Below are 25,764 nucleotides of genomic sequence, written 5' to 3'. Positions count from 1 at the left end.
TATCTGAATTACCTGGCACCTTAAAGGCAGCTGATAAATGAGAAATGTTAGCAGCACACAGAGAAGGATCTCCTGAGAGCAGCCATGGAAACTCATCGGCCAAGTGGTCATTTCAGACATCAAAATCACTGCCTTCAGGGATATAGCTTACTCCAGATTCGCCTCCTTACTCATTCAAAAATATTTTAAATATATTCAAAACTATTCATAATATATTATTCAAAAATATTTCAACAAGCAACTATCGTGTACCAGGGACTCTTCAGGATACTGGTGCTAGAATGACAAGTACGACAGACCGTTACCCTGTTTTCTTTGTAATCAACACTTTGATGAGCAAGATAATTTCAGGGAATGACAGTGCTATGAAGAAAAGAGCCACAGTGTATGGTGGGGTGCCAGTGGTATTGCTGTTGAGGGAATACTTGTCTGTGTGTGTGGGGAAGGGAGGATATGTGGGGGCGGGGTGTGAGAAGAGGCTCAATGGCAATGGCCTGGAGACAGAGCCTTCTAGAATGAGTGAGGCCAGGGGACCAAGTTAGTGTTCAAATGCTGGTGGTCCCAGTAAGTGGGGCCTACAATGGGAGGAGGCAGGTAGTTGTAATACCCAACATATCTTAAAAACTAATGTTAGATATAATAACTGGATTTCTGGTTCTATGCAATCTCAGTTTTTCTGAGCTCTAATTCATTTACCAAATTACACTTCTTTTGAGGTTTGAAGATAAAGAAGAAACCTTATTTAAAGTTATTAAAAAGTCAGAGGTCATATATTTTGATTTTTGGCCCTTTAGCAAAGGACCCTATATCAGTTTTCACAAATGATTATATAAATTTTCTTTAGTTTTTCGACTAAGCATGGACTTTAGTACCAACTATTGAGGACCAAGTTTAATCAACAGATCATAAATACCTATAATGAGCAATCACAATCACTCAATTGAAATTTCTGGTATTTTGGATTGGAACTAAAGTTTGCTTTGGTTAGCAAATCCAGTCTCCAAAGCAATAAAAATCAGTAGTGTCAATTGTGTAAAAATATGCTTAAAATAGATTACAGTAATTAAAACAGATCTTAAAATTTATTAGCACTGAAATACATTGTGTAAATAGATTTTCACACTTAAAAACTCAATGTTTACATTTCAACACTGAAATGGACTTGAGTGTATATATGTAAAAGAGTTGTATTTCTTTAAAAGCAATTCATAAGATAGACACTTCACTAATTTTTCTTGCAATTTGCTTCAAAATACCCAAATATAATTTCATATGCAACTAATTTCTAATCATTTACTTATTTTTAATTTGGCAAAATAAAGATTAAGCTTTTAGACTTCTAGACTAATCTTTATCGAGGTAATCACAGACGTCTAAAGTCTTAAGGCATCATACCACTAAAATTGCTAAAAGTAACTTTGTTACCAGTAGCTGTGTTTAGGCATAGGAAAAGCTGAACTATGAACTGCTCAGAGGCCAGTGGTCTTGCAGATGAAACCCATTTGCTCACTACCTATTTATAGGAACTTGACCTGTATCCCTCTCTGGTGTGATCTGACCCAGAGTCATTGGGCAGTGTCCCTGGAACAACTTGTTTCCTGACTTTCAGGGGCCTGGGCCAGGGACTTTGGCACCTGAGATGGTCATTGGGGCTGGACATTGACCCCCGAGGCCTCTTCTACCTTCTGAGGTTTCCTGCCCAAGGAGCTCGCTTCTCTGTGTGCCTGCCAGATGACCTGCGTTTACCGAGAACTCTGTTGTCCTGTTTCTACAGCTGCTTTCTGCAACCCTGTCCCAGAAGAGGGTCCCGAGCTCTGAAGTGCAGCCAGCTAGCAGGTGCAGCCCTTGTGGGGTGTGACTGATAGAAAGCGGGACTAGCAGTCAACCAGAGGCCAGGGCTTCTGCGATGGCTGTGGAGGGGCTGCAGATGCCATCAAGCTGTGCTTTTCTGCTCCCAGAAGGAAGGTCTGGGACCTGAAGGTTCCCTGCTCTAATTTAATTCTCTGCAGCTGGACTTTCTCAAAGTTGTAACTCTGCTCAAAAAGATGCTGCTGAATCTGGCTCCGAGATGCACATTGTGTTTATTGGGAAGAAATACGGAAAGTATTTGCCTGGGTCAAATAATTTCTTAGGGGTATCCAAAAACAATAGTCTATGAAGGCTTTTAAAAATTCATGCTAAAGCATAGTTTCCTTTACTTACTATTCATTCATTTTTTTTTAAGGATTTATTAATTTTGCATACAAGAACTGGGGTGCAGGGCAGAGGTTCAGGGGGTGAGAGGATTCACCAGAAACAGAGTGGGGAACAAAACAGGCAGACTGACTGAAATACACTGCTGAGGGGAGCAGCAGGTGAGACAGGAGAGGTCTGCTGTGCCATGTGGGTTGCTCCCGGGCTGGGGATCGAACTCTTGCTACAGGGGCTGCAGACAGCTTCATAGGTTGCATCTTAACCCCTTGCACCATCAGGGAGGCCCCATTTACTTCTTTTTAATAACTGCCAACTAAGATAAGGAAATGACTAAATTTCATGCTGTGGATGCTTCTCTGTTATGTAAAACAAGTTCTGTAATAAGAATGGGAATTACAGATGCCTTGAAAGGTTGTTTCCTAGAGTTCTTACTTCCACAACTGCAAGGGTTAGTAGATTCCCCTTCAACTAAATTCCAAATTATTGTCTTTCTCAATCAGCAGCAAAGATAATTATTTCAGTTTACCTGACCTGCATCAGATTAAAGGAGCTTAAACCTATAATACAATAAAGACTCTTCGGGAAGTACTATTATTTTGTGTAGATCTACATCATCTCACTGTCAAGTTAAATACAGTAATTAAGCTGTTGCTGTGTAGAATGTCAGTGACAACTGTTTCCTGCACCTGCCGTGTGAACAACTGCCAGCACTATGCTAACCACTATGCTCACCAGATTAGACTAGTCTGTGAGCTGGGTATGAGAACCTCTATTTTCTGTAGAGGAAGCAAGTCTCAGACAAGACAAGCAACTATTCCCTACTTACACATCTGGTATGTTGTAGGGCCTGAAGGAAGGAAGATTCAATTACAGGCTATATAGCCCCAGGACCTGTGACCTTTCTTCCATGAGACACAACCTCTTAATAAAAGAGAAAGGGGTTGTTCCCATCATTCATAAGGAATTAAGATGAGAAACACAGGAATTTAGCTCCTCCTGAGGTCCTTGCCACACACCCCACAACTCTGCAAGGTGGGGCTAGAGCCAACAGCTCTCTGCAGGCCCTGAAAGAGCCCATCATTGTTCATGGTTATTTGAGAAGTCCTGGAGGTTTGGTGCGTTCAGTTGCCCAACCTCCACTTGGCCTTATTGCTAGTCAACCCTGACCTCCATGGATCTGTTAGCTGGGCTTGTGGGTCCCTCCTTGCAGGTAACTTGGGGATCCCCTCCTGTGACCTGACCCATTCAGACTCCCTGCCTACAGGGTGTTTAGCACCACAACTGGATTTTGAGTAGGGGCGGGCTTGTATTTTAGTGTCCAGCTCTGCACTCTTATTAGTTGTGTGACTTCAGGTGGGTCACTTAATCTTTGTGTCCAGTTCCTCATCTGAGAAATTAGCTTTAAAGACAAGACAGAACACATCACATGGACCTGTGTTGAAGGAGTCAGTGGGAGTGGGTCACAGAGCCCCCGTGCTGGGCCTCACAAGGCAGGAGTAGGTCTCTAGGCCCGCAGCCCACAGGGGCAGCTCTGGACACACCACCTCACTGTGAAGCCTTCTTGCCCCACCTGGGACACGCATCCACTGGCCACCCAATCTTGGCCTGCTGGGCTTACCCCATTACTCCAGATCCAACCTCAGGGAATTGAGTTTCTTGAACAGCACCAAGCAGTCACCTACCCTACAGTATTCTCAATTGTACCATATGATTAAATGCAGAAAAGGCTTACACACAGAGTGGATGCTCAGTAAATGCTGTCAGTTGATTATTAGCTTATTTTTGATAAATTAGGACAGAAATCAAATGGTTGTAAGTGTGCAGGTAGTTAATCAGCAAACTGTTCCCCGTGATCCCAGGGGCAGACCACACTTGAATGCTGAGGGGCTGCAAAGGGAAGAGACTCTTCTTCAACTAACTGTAGGAGCTGTTAGTTGAATCTAGAAATCATATCAGTGACAATAAACTCTCTCCTAAATGGGTGCGGGATGAGGGATGCTATGGATAACTTGGATAACGGTCCTTGGCAAGGAAAAGTTTATCTCTCCCAAGTTCACTCATTCTTCTCCTGCAATGCCTCAGAGCAAAGCATACACTGGAGGGTTTTGCTATACTTATATTTTGCTATACTTACATTTCACTGACAGAAACCATAAAGAGTCTGACTATGCATTTATTCTACCAGACCCACAAAGCACTGTTCATGCTCTCACTCTCCGAGGAAATAGCTTCCTCTATTTTTAATAAATCTTCCATTGCATGTATTTACTATAACATTACTACACAATTTGGTTTTAGTCCTAAATCAAACTGGTATGCTTCATTTAATGACCTTAAGCAGCATATAGCCACATGGTAAATAGCATTTGAAGGCAAATCACCACTTTTCCTAGAAAACCTCAGTGGACAGGATGTGAGAGGGAGAGATGGCAGGAGGGAAACATTAACATGCAAGTTTAATTTTTATCAGGAAACATCACAGAAATTAGCAATGCTAGGTTGTCTGTTAGGAATTCATCCATAAGATTTACTACGTGGTTCTCAAAGCAAATGACTAGACGACACTCTGTGTCTATGCAGCTGAGGGCAACACCCAGCACCCACAGGCTGGGCCTGTCTCAGCTTGAAGAGAACATAACGGTCACTAACCTGCAGTGCTCACCATGAACTTCCACTTGACCACATAGGCATCGCCCTCGTGGAACTGCCCGATGCTCTGTTTGGGGAGCCTGCTGTAGTCGAATTCGAGGATATGCCAGACGTCCACAGAGACACTGGCAATCTCAAACTGCCTCCGGTCATCCCCTTCCACCAGGCCGTAGCCACGGCCCACGTTCACCCCATCGAGCACAGTGCCGGCCATCGTCTGAGGCACCGGCACCATCCGTGTCACATCATAAGGCTTGACCTCAGCCCTAGGATCTTCCTAAAAGAACATACAAATGTTAGTTCAGTTGCCTCTGCTTCTGTAGCCATTTCTCATCATACTTAATGTCATTTTACTATTAATGGGACAGGTACAGGTATAGCTCCCCCCTCCTCAGGGCCAATGCCTCTAGAAGCACAAACTGGGCTATTTCCACCTCATTGAATTAGCATACAATTGGAAACTTGTTTACTATTCTACTAGTAAATCCTGGGAAGACTTTTAGCTTCAAGGTCACCTTTGCTGGGCCCCAAACAAGTCCTGAGACTTAGGCTTAATTAAGTGGAATACCTTCTGCTGGGCAAATTCGCTGACATTCTTCTCATTAGGTCTCTTTAATTCGGTCCAATCAAGAAATTTCTCTTTGAACAAAATAGTCTCATTGTGCTCTGTAAGTCTCCCAAATATTGCCCAATCAGGTCGCCCCTGTCCTTTTCTGTGGAGGTGGATGGGTGAGAGGAGTAGACAAAAAAAGAACCAAGATTAAGTCATGATAAAAATAAAGGAATCTGAAACACATGTAGTTATTGGGGAAAAAAAAAAAAACAAACCTCAGAATATGTTAGTAGTATATAATATGAAAGGATTGTTTTCATTTAACCAAATAACTGGTATTTTATTATTTAACCCTAAGCCTTACAAGACTTTGTGTGCATGAAGTTGATGTGCCTGAATGTGACATGAAGCATTAGCTTTTCTTACATTCCAGCAAATTCTGATACTTAGGATCGGGGGCAAGATGGAGCTTAGCCTCAGCTCTCTATCACTCTAAGTCACGTTACAAGAAGCTCTCCAGTAGATGGAGAGTCTTCCTCTATTACTAAAATAAAAAAACTTTCACCTATCATGAAGTTTTTTTTTTTCTTTTTTCTTTTTTTTATAGAGGCATATTTTATTTATTTATTTATTTATTTGTTTGTTTTGTTTATACAGGCACTGGGTACAGTCAGAAGCGCGGGAGGGTGAGAGAATTCACCAGAGCCAGAGTGGGGAGCAGAGCAGGCAGAAGGACCGAAGCACACTGCTGAGGGGAGCAGCGGGTGGCAGGAGAGGTCTGCGCACCATGTGGGACCCTCCTGCGGTGGCCGGGGAGCAGCGGGGATCGAACCAGCGCCGCAGAGGCTGCGAGCAGCTTCGCAACACAGCACTCAACCGCTGCGCCACCGGGGAGGCCCCTATCATGAAGTTTTGTTAATTTATTTTCAGGTCACTAGACATGACAGCAGGCAGAGAGAGCACATGACACAAGAAAGGAACTGGCTGAGCCCCACCAGGGGTCTGGTACTGTGTTAGGATCTGTGTTAGGATCTCAGAATTGGAGATTGTGCCTGTAACACAAATAACTTAGAAAAAAAGTTGGGTTAAGGCAATCCATGGCAAAAAGGATTCAGTCCTGAGGATAAAATGTGGGTATACTCATTCTTCCACATGAATCCTTGACTGTGAATTGGGACCAGGTGGGAAGCCTATATACAATCAAACCAATGAGTGTTGCTTAGTTGGTCTGTTTCACCACTTCCTCTTTAGTTAAGACTATACTTTCTGGGCTTCCCCGGTGGCGCAGCGGTTGAGCGCTGGGTTGCGAAGCTGCCCGCGGCCTCTGCCGCGCCGGTTCGATCCCCGGCTGCTCCCCGGCCACCGGAGGAGGGTCCCGCATGGCGCGCAGACCTCTCCTGCCGCCCGCTGCTCCCCTCAGCAGTGTACTTCGGTCCTTCTGCCTGCTCTGCTCCCTGCTCTGGCTCTGGTGAATTCTCTCACCCTCCCGCGCTTCTGACTGTACCCAGTGCATGTATAAACAAACGAACAAATAAATAAATAAAAAACATGCCTCTATTTAAAAAAAAAAAAAAAAAGACTATACTTTCTGACAGCACAGCTAATGCACATCAAGGAAGCTGCCTGTTTGAAAGAAGGCTGAAGGATAAAGCACAGTATAATAGTTTCTCTCCACCTCTTCCACCAGCACTCTGGGGTGCCCTCCTTTGTTAAGCAGGCTGAGAGCTAATTCTTGGCTGCCCCTTCACATTCTTGGGAGCATTCAAGGCATACAGACACATAAGTCCGTCCTCCACCCAGGAGTTGCAACCATCTCTCTGACTCTCTGGGTGTGCGCCTGCACATGCATTTTTTAAACATCCTCAGAACATTCTGATCTCAGAAAAGTTGACAATCAGTGAGCTGGGTGCTCACTCACCTACTTTTCGATCTGTGATTATGTCACTTCTAAATTAAACTGCCCTTCATACAGATTTATGCTTTACTACTGTAGTATACCATGCTTTTACTTTTTTTTTTAAACTATACTGTTTTTTCCCTTACTATAAAATAATCTTGTAGCCTTATCTTTTGTCTGTAAAATACTAGAGTACTGATTTTATGATATGCCTTTGTTTAAAAGGGATTTAAGCAACTCTCCTGCCCACCTGTGACTATGCCAGTACCTCCCTTTTCTTTTCTCCTTTTCCTAATAAACCTGTCCATTTAAAATGTAAAATAAAAGTAAAAATAAAAAGGATTCAAAGCCTTTTCACCTATAGTAACATAAACTTTAACTTTCTGAAATAATATTAAACATTAACTTGATTTGAAAGCTAGATAGAAAGTTGAAATCTGTAAACTAATTTAATGGAAAACATTAAAATGGAATTCTATGCTGTTTGGTGGCACAGCTATTTCCAATATGTGATAGGGCATACCTAATTTAAAAGTACTTTACCCCCCTCAAATTTTCCCACAATAGTAATTCTTTGCTCGTAAGGATTATTTTTCTCATATGTTTAATGTTTGTACATATACTGGATTGCCTAAATTACTTTAAAAAAAAAAAGGACACTACAGGAAATATTAGAATTACAATCATGGTTTCAATACCATATACTTCCTCCCACCTCCACCCCTACATCCTCTAAATGTGATAGAGGTTGTCTACTGCCAAATAAATGATAAATCCCGCCACTCTAGTGCTGTGCTGGGAAGGTGAGGCATTTGAAGGAAATGCATTCCTTCTGCACCTTTATATGAATAGCAAACTCCAGACCTTGGGAAGCTTTTTAGATCAGCATGTAATTTGTTTAAACAATTACATGTTCTCACTTGCTACGACAGCACCTGGAATGGCGCAGGTGGGAAACAATTTGTTCACTTCAGGAAATTAAATATAACGCAAACATCTTCCAGAAGACACTCTGCTTCTGTGTTAGGTAAAAGCTAAAGAAATGTTCTTTTCGTGAATATTGATGGTGCTGCTCACAATGGTTTATGGGGGCAAGAGCCTAGGAAGAACCAGAGCCGACAACCTTGGTTAGATCTGAGATAATGTGCATACTCCACAGTGTCCTCCACCTGAGTACCTGGGAATAAGCGGGTTGCATTCACCAGGATCCAGTGGGTTGATGTCACAATTCTCGTAGTCAAAGGTTCCATTCCATAAGTGCTTTGCCAGCTGAAATGCTACTTTCCGTTGTGCCAGTGTTACTTCTTTTCCATGCCACACATAAACTTCACTACCAAAATCAAACACCAGTACCTGGGAAAATGGCAAAAAAAGAACTGGTTAACTGCAAGGATAATAACTTGACTTACACATATTGTGAAATGATTACCATAAGTTTAATTAACATCGATCATCTCATAAAAATACAAAAAAGGGAAAAACACATATGAAAAGAAAAATACATATATCATTTTACCTGAAACAGAAAAAGCTTTCAAAGACTCATTGAACCTCTTTTGAACAATATTCTGGATCCTATATTAATATTTTTTTTGAAAGCTAGATTTTTTTTTTTTGGATTTAATTATTTATTTATATAAGCACTGGGTACAGTCAGAAGCACGGGAGGGTGAGAGAATTCACCAGAGCCAGAGCGGGGAGCAGAACAGGCAGAAGGACCGAAGTACACTGCTGAGGGGAGCAGCGGGCGGCAGGAGAGGTCTGCGTGCCATGTGGGCCCCTTGCCGGTGGCCAGGGATCAAACCTGCATTGCAGAGGCTGCGGGCAGCTTCACAACCCAGCGCTCAACTGCTGCGCCACCGGGGAGGCCCTGAATTCTATATTAATATTTAAGATGACAATAAAGTTTGATATCACTAGTAAATATCCTTTGAAAAAATATCAATGTTCTGAGATGGGTACTAACACTGGTTCATATTACTGGGCGGTTACTATCCATTTATGGGGCAGCCCTGAGCAAAGTGCTTCCTTGTGTAGGGCCCATTCACTGTACCTCTTTTGATTGCAGTAAGGAGCACTTTGGGATTTTCCCCCAGTAGTCATCATCGGGAACAAGTTTGTCATCCATCAGACGGTAAATGCAGTTTGTTTCTATTATGGCTGTTTCATACAGTTCATCCTCTTTTGGGTCTCCAGCAGCTTTGGGATAAGAATAATAAGAGAGTATTCTATTTTACACTGAAAAGTGGCTTGTTTAGAAGTGGCTTTTCATTCTCTGAAATGTAGTAAAGCCTTACATTGGTAATTGGTTTGGCCGCCAAGAAGCTTCCAGAAGTCTTTGGCTGCATGAGTGTGTGTATTAATTCCTTCTTCTATAGTTTGGATATAAGTAGCTCTACAACCAAGTTCCCTCTTTGTCTGAATTAAGGTTGCAAGTTCTGAGGCCTAAAAAAGGGAGGAACACAATTACCTGGGTAGACAAGCCCCTGGCTGGGTGGCACATGTTAAAGTCGAAGACAAGAAATGGCATGACTAAAAGGAAAATCTTGTGACCCCTGGGACTGAAGGGCACTGGTTGTTGGTTATTTTCAGTGAAGTCAAGAAAATATAATCTAAGGGTAAAGACATATCGGTTCTTTAGAGCAACAGTTTATCTTCAAATTGAGCAGATCACTTGTGAAGCTTTCAGAAAATACCCATTCTCTGAGCTGTTTCCTGTGAGATTCTCATTCAACAGGCCTGCACCAGAATTTCATAGGTACCTAGGGTGAACAACTTTGAAGTGCGTTTATACAGGAGAAAAACTAAACTCAGGACTTAAAAACTGGAGATATAGGTCATAATCCTTTTACAATGTCCCACCTCAACACCCAACGAAAATAAATACTACACATTCCTTCTCTCTTGAAAGAAACATTGAGTATTTGAGAAACTTTGTAATAACATCTATTAGCATATAAAGAAGATGCTAAACTAAACTATTTTCAGATACCAACCTTTGCCTTTTCTATGACATTTGCAAACTCTCCTACCCACAGGAAGCAATAGTGGGGAGACAGCAGCAGGAAGCAGTCCCCACTGTTGAGTGAAGAAGCTCGAGGTTCAACCAGTCTTGTCTGCACATGTCTTCTTCCTAAATACAAGGCAAAGAGTCATGTCTTCCTGGGAAGGAGAACTCTCAGCCACAGGAAGGAGCAGGAAGCAACACCCCCACCGCCCACCAACCGAGCACCCCTGCTACACACACTTCCAAGCCTATAAAGCCTGGTCTACTTATATTAGTTCCCAAGACCTGGAGTGGTGTAGATGGGGATTTACAATGATAGGTGATCAGGTAAAGAAGATGTGTTATATATGCACAATAGAATACTTTTCAACTCTAAAAAAAAGTGAAGTATTGCATTGGCAGTGAAATGGAAGCAATTATGTAAAGTGAAATAAGTTGGAAGGAGAAAGACAATGTCAGATAATTTCTCCTATCTGTGCAATAAAAGGAAAGAAAGCAGATGAATGGACAAAACAAAACAAGAATAAACTTGTGGACTTTGACAAAAGAAGTAAGATTAACAAAGAGAAAGTGGGTAGGGATGGGAGCACAAGTGGAGGGAATCTAATGGATGATGATGGATGAGAAAAAAAAAAAAAACAACAAAGCATTTGCCACTTGCAGGCAGTTAAGTTTCTCCTCACAGCCTAAAGCTGCATCCCTTGCTACAGATAGTAAAGTGTTGGAGGGGATTCATTTGTCTCTCCTTTCCCTTGATTCCATCTCTAAGAATGTGCATCTCTTCTGCTGGCCAGCACTGAGTCTTGCTTACCTCAGTGAGGAGAACTGAGTGGAGAGAACCACTAAGAGGACTTGAGGGGCACCTGGGAGTGCATGATGGTGGTATGGTGGGGTCCCAGGGAAGGGGAAGAGACCTAGGCTCACTTCCAGCTCACCACTCAACAGTTGCTGTGACCTCAGACACAATCCTAACCCCTCTAAGCCTTAAGGGGCATATTTTCTACTTCACGGGATTTTGCGAAGCTTATGTGAAAGGAGGTAGGAGCACCTGACACACAGAAAGCTCTCAAAAACCTTTAGTGTAAGTAAAGGGTAGTCAGGACTCCTGATCTTACAGACTAAAGCCCCTGGTCAAGGTGTGATTCTTTTCTACTGCTCTTAAATACCTTTAATTTGCAACAGCATCAGTTTCTTGTAGGGCACAGCACTATTGTTGGAATTCTGTTCTGTCAGGTTGACGCTCCGCAGGCTGACATTGCTGAAGTTTTCTTTACTGGCTAAACCTGCCAGAGTAACCTCCGAGAAGTTGGAGTTGGCAGACACTGGGCAGGTTGAATAAGGAAACACAACACGGGGTGGGACAAGATGTTCAGGTGAGATGACAATGTTTACAACCAGAAATTCTTCATTATTGGCTACCTTTTTCTTTAGGTTAATTCTGAGGGTGAGAACATAACTCAAGTTTGACTAGCTATGCAGTTCAATGCTTAACACTGTATTAAAAATTAAACACAGTATTAGAAATACAAACTGTTTGTTGACATGTGTCACATTTTATCCTGCAGAGACAAGAGCTACTTCACTACAAAATCAGAAGCTAAATTCATCTGTTGCAATTCCACTGAGAACTGCTATATACCTAACAATGCTTAGATATTTAAAATGCCTTTCCCCAGAGAAGACTATTCGATGCCTTTTGCCGAAAGTCTTTATACTCTGGAAGAAATGATTTAGTTGTAATATTTTCCTGAAGACAAAGATGAAATAGATGATTTCTTGAGATCCTTTGCTTTCAGATTCAGGACTATAATAGGATGCTGGATTTTCAGGGTGGAGCAGCAACCTTAAATGCCTGTGTCATCACAAAGCTGTCCCCAGAGTTACTGAAAAGTGGAGGTAGGGAAAAAAAGCATCTGAAATTGATGCCAACAAAGCTTTAGTTATCCAATTCATTGTTTCAAAAATGTACATGTTAAAAAGAATTCAGAAAATTATTTTTGCAGGGATTAGGATCTAACATTGAAGAAATACAACACTCCCTGACAATTCATACAGCATAGTGACTTTGAAGTACACTTTCTTAGTGAATTGGTTACAAAGAAAAGACTCAACCATTTCATTTATATATTATATTCCTATGAGAAACTTTAGGTATGTGAGTATGATAGGCAGAGGATCTACCAAGCTGTGCCTGGACAAAGAAACTGAGAATAAAGAGTGGTTTTAAACTGCTAAGTTTTTGGTAATTTATTATAAAACACTAGAAAACTAATACAAAGGTGAAAACCCACTTTAATTAACATCCTCATTAAAAAATGCTTAAATTTAAAAAGAAATTATAGCAAGTATATTAAAAATAGCATGATCAGGCATGCCATTTTCTCCACCAAGAAAACCAATCTTTTAGAACAATGAATCCCACATTCTTGGACCTACAAAAGCAGAGCAGCTTAATCTGGAGGTGGGGCAGGGACCTGAATGCCACCTGCTCACTCCCTACTCAATGCCACACCCCAACTCTCATTACTCTGCCCAACCACATGCAACTCAGAGGAGCCTGGGAGTTCTTTCAAACACAATTTGAAAAACACTCACTTATGCATTAATTAATAATATTAAGAATCTAGGATTAGGAGCAGCAGTGATTTGGGATAGTTTCCCTTGATAGATCAAGTGATTGACACTTGCAGACAATGAAGTGGAGAATTACTGTGGTGGGCCTTATATAAGTAGATATGGCTTGAATTACAAAGCCAGAAACATCCAGAAACTAAGATTTTAAAGAAAATCTCAGTAAAAAGGATAATTTTAATTAACCAAGCCAAGAGATGCGCCATGCTCTAAGTATTTCTGTGAAAAGCCTTTAAATTCCAGCTAGTTTTCTGTAGATACACATGTATGTGTGCAAACTGACTCATTTTTAGTTAATGAGTGTCTTTTGAGCACTACTTTTGACTGGCCTTTGCAAGGCAGAAAAGAGAGATAATTAAAATTATCTACATAATGGCGAGTTTCCAAACATAGATAGTGGCTCCAAATACTCACTCTTTTCTACTTTCATCCGCTTTGATTCCATGAAGGCAACATTTAATCTCTGCTCAGTGTATTCCTGAAGGAGATCTTCTCGTGCTGCCAGCAATTTCAGGGGGTTCTTGGAAGCCTGAACCCGGCGCTTGGGCCTAACAGCACGCTTGTGCTCAGCCACGGAAGATGTCAACCTGAGGGGCCAAGCACAGCGTGTCTCACCCTGCAGCACCATCACACCTGACTTATTCGCAGGCCTCTCACAGGAAGCCATGTGCTCTGCAATTTTATTTCCTGATTTCATTATAAATCTTAGAAGTCTTCCTTCCTCCCACCACACCACTGACATGGGATCACAGAATCTTAGAGCTGGAAGGGAGAGTCAAGCTCATTTAGTTAGAGTGTCGCATCAATTCCAGAATCCCACTCAAACCACACTGTGAGCTCTGCCTACGGGAGCTTCTGGTACCTAATGAGGCAATTTGTTCTACCACTGGATAGCTCTGAAGGTAGGACATTGTCCCCTGTCTTCATCGCACCCACACATGCCTTGCTTCTTGCTCTACAATAACACACATCTGCTTCTTTGGCTACTAATAAACCTTTGAGAATCTATAGTCATAGCTTTTCACTTTAATCCTCTTCCCTCCAGACTAAACTTTCTTTTTACATGGTAGTTTTTCACAACTCTGCTGTAACTAGCCTCCTCTCAACCCACTGTCCCCTCTGAATAAAAACACTATTTTGTTGAATATAATGAAACAAAATAGGCCCAGAAAACCAACTATGACAGCCACACACTCACCCAAGTCTCTGGAGTAGACACCAGACATGGCCAGGAGGACAGACCCAGTCATGACTCCAAACAGATTCCAGGTGCTGCTCTTAACTGCTAACTGCATATCTCCCTGCCACATAGTCCTCTCTGTGTAATACTATTGTCCTCTGTGTGTGTAAACATACAAAGGTATGTTTCAATTACATACCTGATTGAAGCTATGCCATCTGAGTGGGGAGAAGACCAAAAATGGTTCATAACCACCAGTGCAAATACCAAAATGTTAAAGGTAGAAAATGTCAAGGTTTTCCTTTTTTTTTAAGGTAGCAAATTGAAAAAAAAACAAATAAATTGAAATATGCAAAAAAATGTATTAGGTGCAGTTTAAGGAAAAATTTATGATGACTATACAGCGAGAGAAGAGCCTCAGGAAAGTACTGTGTGGAGGTCTATGACGGAATCCCTTTTCAGAAGGTGAAAGATGGAAACAGAGTAACTTACTTGGGTGCATAAGGATCGAAAATGACATCAAAGTCCTCATCTAGGTCCACTGGACTCCGTGGCATAGTATAATCCACGCTGCGGTAAAATTTGGCAAAGGTTTCATCATCGTCCAACTTCATCACCTCTTTTACAGATTTACCAGTAACAGTGAGTATGGTTTCTTGCATCCCACCAACTATCAACAAATAAGCAAATAAATAGCATTAGATCTGTATAAAAAGATTACTCCAACTATAGATTTTAATATTTTAAAAATTATTTTTCCCTGTAAGTCCCAGGAGTAAACATAACAGTGACCTCCAGGATTCTGTGTATACTTCCTAGACTTGTCATCTCGTGAAAGGATTTACCAGCTGAAAAATGCTTGTGTCACGACATGGTGGGGGAGAGGGAGCCTCTGCTGGCTGCACACAGCCCACTGAGCATTTCTGACCTGTTCCTCTTTCTTCTGGAAGCAGAGCTAGCCTCAGTCTCATTCAAGATCAGGGATTTGCAAAATTTTTATGCAAAGAGCCATGTAGTAAATATTTTAGCTTTTGCATTGGAGGTATCTGGCCTGTGTGTTGCAACTACTCAACTCTACTGTTGTGGTGAAAAATATTAACTGATAAAACACTAACAAATGGGCATGACTGTGTTCCAATAAAACTTTACTTATGAAAGCAAGGACAGAGCTGGATTAGTTTTCTGACCTTTGAGCTAGATTGCCCACATATTACACATGTGCAATCACTTTAAACTTTTTCTATTCCTTTTCTTGCCAGTTTACTTTTATATTTATGGTCTAACGGGTTTACTTGTATTACTTTCAAACTATTTGAGGGTTATGTCAATAGTCTAATAGTTGGAACTTCAGATACTTATTATTTGACGCTTTAAGTACTGAACATCCTTATTAATTGATGAGGCTACTTCTGCATATTATTCTCTTATACATCTCATTGACTTTTTATTGGAGTATTTATTCCAATGTCTGTTTACCGGAATTTTCTTTTAAAAGTCACTTGTGATTATAAGATCAAATATTAGCTGCTACTTTATTGGAAACTGACAAAAAAATGATTTGAAGTTCATCAGATCCAAGATAATGTTAATTTTGTATAATAATCTGCTTTCAGGGTTAAAAAAAATGACTGAGTGAACCATCGTGACTGGATGGCATCTAATTGTTTAGATACAAAGACAAATATTAATGGGGGGTACCCACATTAGTATGTTGTCAAGTGAATGACAGTTTGGCAATCTAACCAGACATGACCAACAACTTTATTTTTATAGAGATGACAATAAAGATAACCCTTATATAGTATGAATTGAAGTCAAAAAGAAAGAAGACAATCGAGTTGAGGAGAAAAAATAATTGAGTAATCACAACTGGGATTCAGATTTTGAGAGAGAAGCAGGTAATTTTAAGGTTTCCTCAGCTACTTACATGGATCACAATAAATATGTTACCAGGATGGAAACCAAAGCTTCCCCTAGCTTCTGGGAAATACCTTTATTATTCAGCCTTTTTAGGAAGGTTTCCAGTCTGTCCAACTTCAAGTCTGACTCTAACTGCATGTCTGGTCTTGCTTCAATATCTAGGAAAAGAGAAACCATCAATGAGGGACTGACTGACACTGAGGGTCCTTCTGGTTATGGATCCTCTGGCATACTGGGTCCCTGGGTGACATACCTTCCGTGGGTTTAGAAACTGGCGTGGTGCCTCTCGTTTTGCTGCAAAGAGGGGATGACACAGGGGTTATGGCCGTAGGGGATGCCAAACCTATAGAACAAACAAAGGAGCTAGTTAGCATTTCAGGATTACTTCTTGAATCACTGATGGATCTCCTAATGTAGATTTTACAGTTTATGGAATTTACACACACATATATGTGTACACAAATATATGCATTTGGCAGGTACCATGACCATGTAGGACAACTGTAGAGGGGATTTTATTATTTCTAATGGACAAACACTCACCAAAAATGAACAATGAAGCCACATGGGAAAATGCATCAATGACATATAAGTGGAATGAAAGCTAGCATAAGCAATCAGAATACACTTGAACAAATGGAATTGTGTGTTTGAAGGCCCTTTGGAGTGGTGCTGGAAAAGAAAGCATAGTTGCACCATCTCCCACAGAGGACATAGAGAACGTATTAGACCACACTTGCTGGCAGGTGGTCCCAGCACTGGAGTCTTCCTCCAGGCTGAGGATGAGGCAAGGATCGTCTGACCTTTGGGAACTTCCCTCTGAGTGGAGTTCTATTGAGCAATAATAACACAGGGAGTGCAAGCCTTTTAGAAAAAAGCCACAGAAAGATCTGTGATTACTGGAGGGTTGGCTCACTCATCTCATATATTGCTGGGAACTGAAGGTACAGTTTGACATATATTTAACAAGAAGCAGAGTGGGAAAACTATAAAGGTACAGTAGTGAGGGACATACAAAAGGGAAAGAAAGCAATTTCAGCATAAAGAAGTTAGCTGGTTGGATCAAAAAGCCTTAATGAAGAAAGAGATGGATATTTTTTCCCAAAGAAAAAGGGACTGGAAAGGGAATTAATTCGTGCATTTACAAGAACAAAATGAGGTGCTAATGCTCTTTTTGTTTGTAATAAATATGAAACCTTAAGTGACACTGCCATGGTAAGCAACCCTCAAAAAACATGTGGATATTGTAGAAATCCTTATCACATACAAAGAAAAATGAATGACAAAAAGGTTCTGTTCCTTTCCCTTGAATTGAAAGTGGTATGTATTATAGATAAAGATTGTAAGGAAAAAAAGTAAAATGTGCTTTAAAACCTAAATTTTAAGTGAAATTCTAGAAGTACTTCTCAATATGTACATATCTGTGCTTGATGAGGTCAATAAAATATTAAAAAATTGTTTCAATTACAAAATCTGCAAAAGGCTTATAGCAGTAAGAAACTAAACTTTCTTGAAAGATTAAAGAGAATAACATTTGGTATCACAGGTTGGTGAAGTAAATCATTACCTCTCAAAAGGATGCTTAAGAAACTTTGGAAGACACCACCAGCACAGGGATCATTTACTCTGAAGCTAGTAAACAAACCTGACTCTGTAGGCAACCAGGATCCTGGCCTCCGCATAGTCAGGGCGCCCCCTGCTGCCCATTCGAGCAGCAGCATGAGAGACAGCTCTTGGAGGTGGGCCATGGATTGTCCAGCTAAAGACAGCATTTTTTTCATAATGGATGGGGCTATATTTTAAATTACACAAAGTTAAACCAAAACACTCCCCACACCTATTTTCAATGACTTCTATATGTAATAGCCAGTCATCTACTAACTTTGGGACATTTCTCTTATTCAAAGTCGTATTTTTCTTCCAGGGTAACCCTAGAATACTCATTTTTACATAGAATCTAGGATTATCAAAAGGGCAAAAGTCCCAATGAGGGTAGGGGAGAACAGCATGAGGTAAGGGAATGAAAATGAGGGCACAGTTTGCCTCCTGGCAACTTGCTGAAATACACTAACGCCTGCTGTGAGCAGACCAGGGCAACCTGATGAGATGAGAAGACTCCAAGGCTGTAGTGGAGGGTATTTTATTCTGCAGCAAGTGTAAACTGGATGTCAAAATGCTACAAATCAAAAACTGTTTATGAGTCACATGAAACATATAACCCAGTAGGTGGTAATAAATACTAGAAAAATACAGTATAGTTTTTCATTAAATTAAAAGTACAAGAATATGATTTCCTGAGCAAATGATATAGCACATGTTAAATATTCCTAATTTATTTAGGGAAATGTGAACGCAAACTCACCCACTGAGGGGTGGGAGCTGCTCTGACATAGTTCTCCAAACATCAACAAGAGCAAACCTCTGACACTGCTATGGACAAGAGCAATGGGATTTGGTAGCAAGGGTCCACTTACAAGTACATTAGAGTTTAAGATGGAGGGAAAAAAAAGAAAGCAAAATGTCATTAAAATAAAAATTCAGGCTAACCAGAAATTGATTTCTGGTTAAAGTTTTCAGCTTGAGTTCTTAACCAATATGGATCTGAGGGCCTATTTTTGTTAACACAGGGATGAAGCTCATGTTAAAATAGTTTAAACATGATCATATAGTTCTTCGATTTGATGAATAGTCAAGCACTACATCATTCTGGGAGACAAACTATCTTCTGCCATCATTTGAAAATTCCAAGATTAGTTAAGAATACATTTGTTAGAAAGAATTTCTCTACAAGATTTGAGTTAACCATAATTCAGGGGTTTTCTTCCTCCTACAAATGTTTAGCAAGAGCCTACTATGAGTTCCATTATTCATGAACAAGGCTCCTGACAGGTTTTGAGAAAAAGTTAACAAACTTAGGATCTGATGACAATGTGAGTTAACTGTACGTGAACGTAAAAACTTTTATTGCTAAATTAGGAAATCTGGTTTTAAATAACAGAGATGAAGATACATGCAGCTAGGTGGCAAAGGACCCAAACATAAACCATTTACTACAGGATAGGGAGTCTGAAAGTTCTCTGATGATTTTCCTGACCATGTGTTATGTCAGCCTATTTTGCAAATCTTTGGAGGCAGGTTTCAATTAGTTTCAAGAGCTTAGCCGCAAAGAAATGACCATCTGCAGGGAAATCCCACAGAGGAATTGGATACATCTCTCAGAAGTCCATTAAAATATATCTGGAAATTAGGATCTGTAAACCAGACAACTCTGGTTTACTGGAAAGAGATCTAGGAATTACCCTAAAAGAGAGAACAGATAAACTCCCTCATTGAGACTTATTTGGCTTACCTGATTGCCAGATGGTAAGAAAATGGAAATAACACAAAAGCGATTATGGGAAACGACTAAGATTTGCTAGCAGATTCACAATTGCTTTGGAAACCTGGGCTGAATTTTCAAATGGCTAAATTTTGAAATGTCACTAATTGAATTATGCTCCTTACATTTAAGATAACATTATGTTTTGAAGAAAAGGTTTTCAGTAAGAACATGTCACAAAATCAACCCTAAAAATGTTTATACAACTTCAGTAAAACTGAAAAAGGTCTCAGGCCTGATTGTTTAAATCAAGTTGTCACATGCCACACCCCCTCCATGGGTGACTTTGTGGCAGCCCCACACCCCCACACACCTACACACGCACCTTTCTTCACCATTCTGCCAGCCACTGTAAACTGAGTGGAGTCATTGGCTGCCCCTTTGCCCTTTGTTTTCCAGGCTTCTTCTCTCACGGTAATGAGGTGCTTCCTCTCCTCAATAGTCATTTGGCTTTCTCTGCTTTCTGTCACCCGCTGTGTATATAAAATGCACAAAGGAGAAGAGAGAAAAATGATAAAGGTGTGAATTTCAACCTATAGAATTTTATGAATTGAAAAGCAGGCAGAGGAGTATTACATAGTCCACAACTTTTCTGTCTGAAATGGTTTGGATTCCTTATTTCCAGCTTGTGTCAGAGATCACCATCAGTAAAAATGAAACTTGAAACTAAGACTTTGGTTTTTCTTCCCTTATTTGTTTGGAAAACTGAGACACCAAAATGACACTTTGTAAATGTAAACAAAGAATATGGCCTGTCTTTACAGCATGAACTTTAAAAGGTCTTAAAATTGCTCTGTCCTTACTTATCTAGTTAAAATGAGCTGACTAGGAAGTTTATCCATATATGCTCACAGAGAACTAACTGTTATTCTAAGAAATTTCATCCACTGAAGTTCATGAGGCACATGGTCAACTATAAAGTTGAGGGAGTGAATTAGGAATAACATGTGCTATCAAAAGGTTTTCTAGAACTCAGCATGTTTCTTCCTAAAGCAAATGTGTTATATGGGCAATTAAGCAACTAGGTTAGCCCCTGGAAGCAACTTCTAAGTCATAATCTATGTAACATTGAGGATGAATCATGTTATAGACTACATAAACATAAACATATACATATATACACACATAGGTAGATATGTGTGTATATATGACTATCTTAAAACATATGTACCTAAAACCAATTGCTGACACTCACTAGACCTGAAGGGAAGACACTGTAGGGGGACTTGAGGGATTGAGGAAAGGAGGCACTGAGGACATGCCTGGCGGAGGCTCAGGGGAAGGATGAGGAGCAAGAGAAGGCAGAACAGGGCCCAAGGCCCTGTGCACCAGCTGAGGCTCCACAAGAAGAAAGCTGGATGATAAACAAGGTAATAAAGAATTTGTTTTCCCTCCTCTCCATACCATCCCTCCTTTTCGCTACAAAAGTTCTCTTTGTGGGGGCAAAGATGAGTGAGACAAGTAAGAATGGCAGGGAGGGGCAGGTGCTGTGGGAGCTGGTATTGAAGAAGAGAAAGTATCCTCTCCTGAACAGAAGGCACTTCCCTTGGCCCAGCCCCCCGTGAATAATTCCCACAAAAGGGGGGTTTTGCTTTGGCCACAGTGTCTTAGAGCTGAGAATGCTACTGATAGGATATTTGCTTCAAACTATAGATGAGGCCTCCCTAAACACTTCTGGAAGTTTCCCCAGCTCTTCCTCCCCTTAATGAGTTTTTCCCTGAAAAGTTAACATAAAATCAAAGGGATCTTAAGACCTTTACTGACAAAATGGAAAAGTCCCAAGCAGAAATATTCCTGTGGGGGGAGAGGAGAATTTGGGGATTTTCTTCCTCCACTGTTGTCTATCCTACTATGGCATGAGCTTCCCTAAATTCAACAACAGGGAATAACTACCATATGAAGGAAGAGAGTAGAGATTGTCACAGTTCATCTTCTTAAGGCCCTGGAATGGAGGGTAATATAGGAGCAGCATAAAACCCTATGTGCTTGTAAAATTTAGCTTAAGCCATGCATATGGACTTCTCCACCATCTATTTTATAAATATTAATTTTACAGGATTTTTTGTAAAAACAATCATAGCCAGAACTAATTTTGAGATCCTTGGTATTCTAAATTGGGGTAAAAATCTTTTCCTGTAAAAAATGATACATCATTAATAAATTTTTTAATGCACATTTTAAGTCTCTCTTCACATACACTAAAGTAAAAAAAAAACAAACATATTTTGGGTTGTAAACATGTGGTAGTACCAGAGTACTTGTACAGTCAATGTTAAGTAAAAATCAAAACTTGGTTGTAAAGGATTATGTTAAGCAAAATAAGCCGGGAGGAGAAAGATAAATACTGGATGGTGTCACTTACATGTGAAGTATAGAGAAACCAAACAAAGGGTAAAAGACAAACATTAAAACCAACTCTTGACAGCTGACCACAGATCTGAGATGTTGGGGAGGGAGGGGTGACAACAGGAGGGGTGTAGAGCACAGAGGACTGTGGGTGCTTTGGTGGTGGGAGAGCTACAGTGACCACACATAAGGGGGGTAAATGCTATCCTGCCAAAATACTAATAAGAATGTAAAACAATGGTACTTCAATTAAAAAAAAAAAACAAAACAAAACAGAACCTAATTTTAAAAATACATAAAAAAAAACTTTTTCTGACGAGACATGACAACTCAATGCAATGCATGATTCCGGCTTGCATTCTAGATGAGGTGAGGAGGTGGGAACTACAAGGGACATTACTGGGGGACATTGATTCAACTGGATTATGGACTGTGGATCATTGTGCCAGTGTTAAATGTCCTCAACTTGGTCACTGTATTGTGATTATGAAATCTGCTCTGTACTATCTGTTTGTATGTCCCCAAGTTTATAAGTTGAAACTTAGTCCCTAATGTGATGGCATAAGGATGTGAGGCCTTTGGGAGGTCATAAGGTCATGAGGATGGAGCTTTCAAGAATGGGATTAGTGAGCCTCCCCTGGTGGTACAACAGTTGAGGGCTGGGCCTTGAAGCTGCCTGCAGCCTCTGCAGCGCCCATTAGATCCGCGGCCACCAGGCGAGGGTCCAGGCGAGGGTCCCACATGGAGCTCAGACCTCTCCTGCCGCCCTCTGGTCCCCTCAGCATTGTACCTCGTCAGTCTGTCTGTTCTGCTCCCTGCTCTGGCTCTGGTGAATTCTCTCACCCTCCCGCGCTTCTGACTGTACCCAGTGCTTGTATAAATAAAACAAATAAATCTTTAAAAAAAAAAAAGAAGAATGGGATTAGTGCTCTTATAACAGAGGTCTCAGAGAGCTTCCTCCCCTGTCCTTTTGCCATGTAAAGATGATGGTGAAGAACCAGGAATCACACCTATACCAGACACCAAATCTGCTTATTTGATAGGAGCTGGTAGGTTATTTTTTTGGATCTGAAAACATTCAAAAAATTTTCCCATATAAATGAATCGTTTAGCAAACTCAAATAGGAACATTCTAGTTTGGGATAACAGCAGAAAACTATATGTGTATTATGTTTATTTATTTAATAAAAATGAGGGGAAAGGGAGAAATTGGCAATGGGGGTGGGATTGAGAAGAGATGAGGTGGAGAGGGAGTGAATTATAATTCTAGCAAGTGGTGGATCTGGTGAAGGGAATACAAGAGTGCCTTGTCTATTATGACAATGTTTCTATAAGTTTTACATTTTATCAAAATAAAAAGTTAGCCACCAAATTAAAAAATACTTTTCTTTACTTTCCCACTCACGATTGGAAAAATGACCCTAATTTCAAATAGCTCCCTGAGTCACATACCCTTATTAAATAAACTATGAGGTTGGCTTGCCAGGAAGACTTCATCCAAATTTAAACACAAGAGTAAGTTTTCTTGAAAATGAAGTTTTAGGAGTGAAGTTAAATCAAATCAACATGGCTTAAAATTTTCTGAAAAAACATACAATGTGCCAAGAAAGTTTGCTTCTCCAAAGATCTAGGCATCATTACTTGAGTGAACTCAGTAACACATCTCTAAAATCCTGGGTGAGGTAGTGGGGTGTGGTTGATGACTCAGAGAGATGGTATCCCCAAATTGGCAATTTTATTTCTCATAGCCTCAGATTCCCCTAGGGCTCTTGCGAGAATGTGAGCCCTGAGATAATACTGCTTTTTAGAGTTTCAAGTTTCCAGTAGCTTGCCAGATCTGTGTGAAGAAGGTGTGTATGGAGGGGCAGAGTATATATGGGAATTCTATGTACTTTCAGCTCAATTTTGCTGTGAATCTTAAACTGCTGTTAAAAATAAGAGTAGCCTCTTTTTGGAGGTGGACACTGGCTGGCCATATGGGTATCTAGGCTCTTACAAACTAGCATTTTGAATTTCAAAGGAAAGGAACCAAGGAGAATGAGGGAAAGCCATCTCAGGAGAATGGGGAGTTTCCACTGGTGAAGACACAAGATGAAGATAGCAGGCCCCGCTAGACACCCCTCTCAGGCAGCATTCTGTGGATTTCCTAACTGAAATCCTGTGTCTCTCACTCAACAACCTGTTTTTGTCCTAGAGTTAGAGGCTATGTAGAGGCAATAAACCTCCAGATCTGACAAGGACACAGAGGCACTTAGAGGAAGCAAGTGTCCATAGAAAGGGAGGCCAGAACCTGGGATTCACAGGAAGCTGCACAAAGCCACTTTTCATAGCTATTTTGACACAGGAGACATTCCAAGGGAAATTTAAAAAAAATCACTGACATTTTTAGCATTAAAAATGATTGTGTATTATGCACCAACAGAGTTCCTCAGCTCAGGTCAGGTCTCCCCTTTGGGGTGGGATTCAGATGGTGTGCAGTAAGGATGGAGGGCCAGGAGAAGGAGGTCTATGGTTCTCATTTCAACAGTGCCTCTGCAGCCAGCTCGTGTCTAAGTGGCCTCGTCCTTGCTGTATTATTCTTCCTGTCCTATCCACCTCGACAGTGCCTCCACCACATTTTCCTTACTAGGTTAAGCAAGACGATGTTGTTACCGAGCTGGAACAAGGAACACTTTGCTGTATCTCTTGGATTCTTAACTGAATTTAGGATATAAAGCTTGGAGATTAAAAGGGGAAAGCTTCTTCTTAAACCAATTTCATGGCTATGAGGTGAGTTAATATGATCAGGTCTACCTGACAATCTGAAGCAAAGATGGGATGTGTATAACAGACCCAAAATAAATGAATTACTGATTAAATACACATTAAATAAACATACACACAAACACAAGCAAATACACACACAGAGTAAAATGCAGGAAAGGAGTTACTTCCCCAAATGTAACAAATTCTTCACTACTGCTTAGAAATTGCAATGAGGCTTAATATCTGTAGGCTTTTCCTCACCTGATTAATAGATACAAAAGACAGGTATTTATGGGCAGCAGGTATAGCAGGAGAATAAGTAGAAGCATATACTGGTTCCTACAGAGCAAAGCAAGAGGATTAGAGGTGAAAAGAGAAGATTTATCATAGTGGGATGGGGAAAGGGAGAGAAAAAAACCATGACTTTTGTAACAGAATGTTGATTTACTCATTGCAATTTCAGTTGTCCATTCAAAAGAGTCCTTCTTGCTTGTTTTCTTTTTTTTCAGAATACTGCACTAAATCCACATAAATACATTAAATATATCTAAGTCTGTTTTGTGCCGAAATCAAATGAGTTAATGACAAGATTACTGCAATTTATATAAGATACTTAGTTACAGGGGAAGAGGGAGCCATGACTTATATAAAAAGTTTACACATATAACACAAAAAGTCTTCTACAAAGAGTTTCATTACATATATAAAAAATTTTAAGGAAACAGGACAGCTCTTTGTTCTGGATAAAGGTGTATCTCACCTTGGGATAAGAAAACCAAACAGGGAGGGCGCAAAGGGAACATGAGTGTCCAGAATCACACACGGTGAGGAATAACCCTGGCTAGAATCTAAAGGACACCTAGGTTAGAGTCAGGCTTACCCAAAGCAGATTAGAAATGGCATTATCATCTGTAAATCCTCCTTCTTCCTACAGGTTAAAACAAATAGGAAAGATTGCAGACCATTGGAAGAGCAGGGTCTATTTAGGGCATCACAATCATTTTCCAGTGCTTTGTGCGCGGGTTCAATAGAAGCATGCACATGCTCACACGGTCAGGTGGCACAAGCACCAAGTAAGCTCATCCCCTGCCAGTGGAATGACAATTAATTTGGAGGTCAAACCATCACCTTTTTCTCCCTCCTAGCCTTGCTCTTTAAACTGATTTCATTCTTTTGAGTGATTTAGAATTGCAACAACAGCAAGCCATTAAAACAGGAATTACCTTCCTTGAATTTTCAAGGACTTATTTTGGAGACATTATAG

General features: G+C 40.6%; 1 protein-coding gene across 2 annotated transcripts in view; it reads right to left on the bottom strand.

Moving 5' to 3' along the window:
- The window catches only part of SVIL (supervillin), a gene marked incomplete at its 3' end in the record, with an annotated part of 87,299 nt that overhangs the window by 13,077 nt on the left and 48,458 nt on the right, over positions 1-25,764 (bottom strand). The window contains exons 18-30 of one of the 2 annotated variants that reach the window (XM_084253562.1): positions 25,381-25,428; positions 19,735-19,882; positions 16,284-16,373; positions 16,102-16,188; positions 14,603-14,780; positions 13,345-13,517; positions 11,466-11,621; positions 10,289-10,425; positions 9,590-9,737; positions 9,346-9,491; positions 8,470-8,645; positions 5,411-5,555; positions 4,843-5,119 (exon numbers count right to left, since the gene is read on the bottom strand). In XM_084253562.1, the coding sequence (XP_084109688.1) occupies positions 4,843-5,119; positions 5,411-5,555; positions 8,470-8,645; positions 9,346-9,491; positions 9,590-9,737; positions 10,289-10,425; positions 11,466-11,621; positions 13,345-13,517; positions 14,603-14,780; positions 16,102-16,188; positions 16,284-16,373; positions 19,735-19,882; positions 25,381-25,428 (1,909 nt within the window). The remainder of the gene's footprint in view (positions 1-4,842; positions 5,120-5,410; positions 5,556-8,469; positions 8,646-9,345; positions 9,492-9,589; positions 9,738-10,288; positions 10,426-11,465; positions 11,622-13,344; positions 13,518-14,602; positions 14,781-16,101; positions 16,189-16,283; positions 16,374-19,734; positions 19,883-25,380; positions 25,429-25,764) is intronic. The other variant, XM_084253563.1, reaches the window with a different exon arrangement.

The sequence above is a fragment of the Talpa europaea genome, assembly GCF_964194135.1.
Source record: "Talpa europaea genome assembly, chromosome: 14".
Classification (NCBI taxonomy): domain Eukaryota; kingdom Metazoa; phylum Chordata; class Mammalia; order Eulipotyphla; family Talpidae; genus Talpa; species Talpa europaea.
This window is presented reverse-complemented; position numbering and strand designations above follow the sequence as displayed.